Source organism: Propithecus coquereli, unplaced genomic scaffold (genome assembly GCF_000956105.1).
Source record: "Propithecus coquereli isolate 6110/MARCELLA unplaced genomic scaffold, Pcoq_1.0 Scaffold82, whole genome shotgun sequence".
NCBI classification, from domain to species: domain Eukaryota; kingdom Metazoa; phylum Chordata; class Mammalia; order Primates; family Indriidae; genus Propithecus; species Propithecus coquereli.
The window spans coordinates 2116452-2117736 of NW_012154396.1; the positions used below are offsets into that span (position 1 = coordinate 2116452).

Genomic DNA, 1285 nt, shown 5'->3' on the forward strand with positions numbered 1-1285 from the left:
TTTTTGGTTACGTTTTCCAGTATTTTCACTTTTTTCTCACCTTTGCATTTTTGTGAGAATATTTCCTGTATGTTTGTTTAAATCTGAATTTAAATATGTTAAAAGGGTAGCACCCAGAAAAGAGACCTGCAGAAGTTCAAAAGAAGATTCCCTCCCCCAGAGTGACATACCATTTGAATGTGGTTATTCAACCAACTTCTAATCCACCCTGTGACTAACACCAGAGACTCTGCCTAGTGCCACACTGACATTAAAAGCACTTTAGACTCCCTTTGACACACTGCTGCCAGTACAATAATTTACCATCATATATCGAGGCTGATAATTCCTAGTACTATCTTATAGGATAAATCTGGAGGAGTTAAATATCATAGGAAAATTTCTTATGTGATACAAAATCAAAAGCCTACTTCAAAGGATACTTTAAAATAGCTTCAAGATTTGTCACCTGTATGGGATTGAACCTTTTAAACATTTTGAATCTCAGTATTTCAATACACCGTTATTAAATAACAGAACAGATATATAATTTTTAAAGGCATACTGCTACTACACAATCAACTTCTATTGTTACCATGGTAACATTTTTCTGGAAGCAATAAAAACAAAGAGATTCTTACCAAAAGTTGTGGGAACCTTGGTTGGTTGGGGAGTCAAGGAGTTATTATTCCAAACATCATGCTGGGTTTTATAATCATCCACCTGGAAATCATACACTGAAAAAAAATACAGCCAATTAAAATATAAGAACATTGTCACAATCTCATACTTGTATACATGAAGCAAAGCACAAGAGTTAAGAAAAGTAGACTTTTAACAATTTTATTCACATTACTATGTTAAATTACTAAATAGTGAATCTTTAAATATATAAAGTAATTTCTATGAATAACTTTATAGATCTTCGTCAAAAAAGTGTAACAGTTAATGTTTGAATCATTCCTTTAATAAATGCCATGGGCAGATAAAAGTGATTGATTTTAGGTAATACCTTCCAAATTACTATTTGTCCTGAAATTTTTGTTTATAAGCATAAGGGATTTCAGCAATTCTATAGTTGTGCTGAAATTATACTGCAGTATTCTAAGGAGGGAAAATTAAATAATGTAAAATGAAAAATAATATGAGAGCTATGGAAACAGTTTCCACTAGAGTTAAATTTATTCTTAATGCTTTTTTATTTTTTATTTCAGCATATTATGGGGGTACAAATGTTTAGGTTACATATATTGCCCTTGCCCCCCCCCCCCCCCAGTCAGAGCTTCAAGCATGTTCATCCCCCAGA

The 1285-nt window shown here is 32.5% G+C and overlaps 1 protein-coding gene across 1 annotated transcript in view; it reads right to left on the reverse strand.

Annotated features, from left to right (window-relative positions):
- The window catches only part of TFPI (tissue factor pathway inhibitor (lipoprotein-associated coagulation inhibitor)), a 108334-nt gene that overhangs the window by 7458 nt on the left and 99591 nt on the right, over nucleotides 1-1285 (reverse strand). The window contains exon 4 of the mRNA XM_012663635.1: nucleotides 621-716. Within this exon, the coding sequence (XP_012519089.1) occupies nucleotides 621-716 (96 nt within the window). The remainder of the gene's footprint in view (nucleotides 1-620; nucleotides 717-1285) is intronic.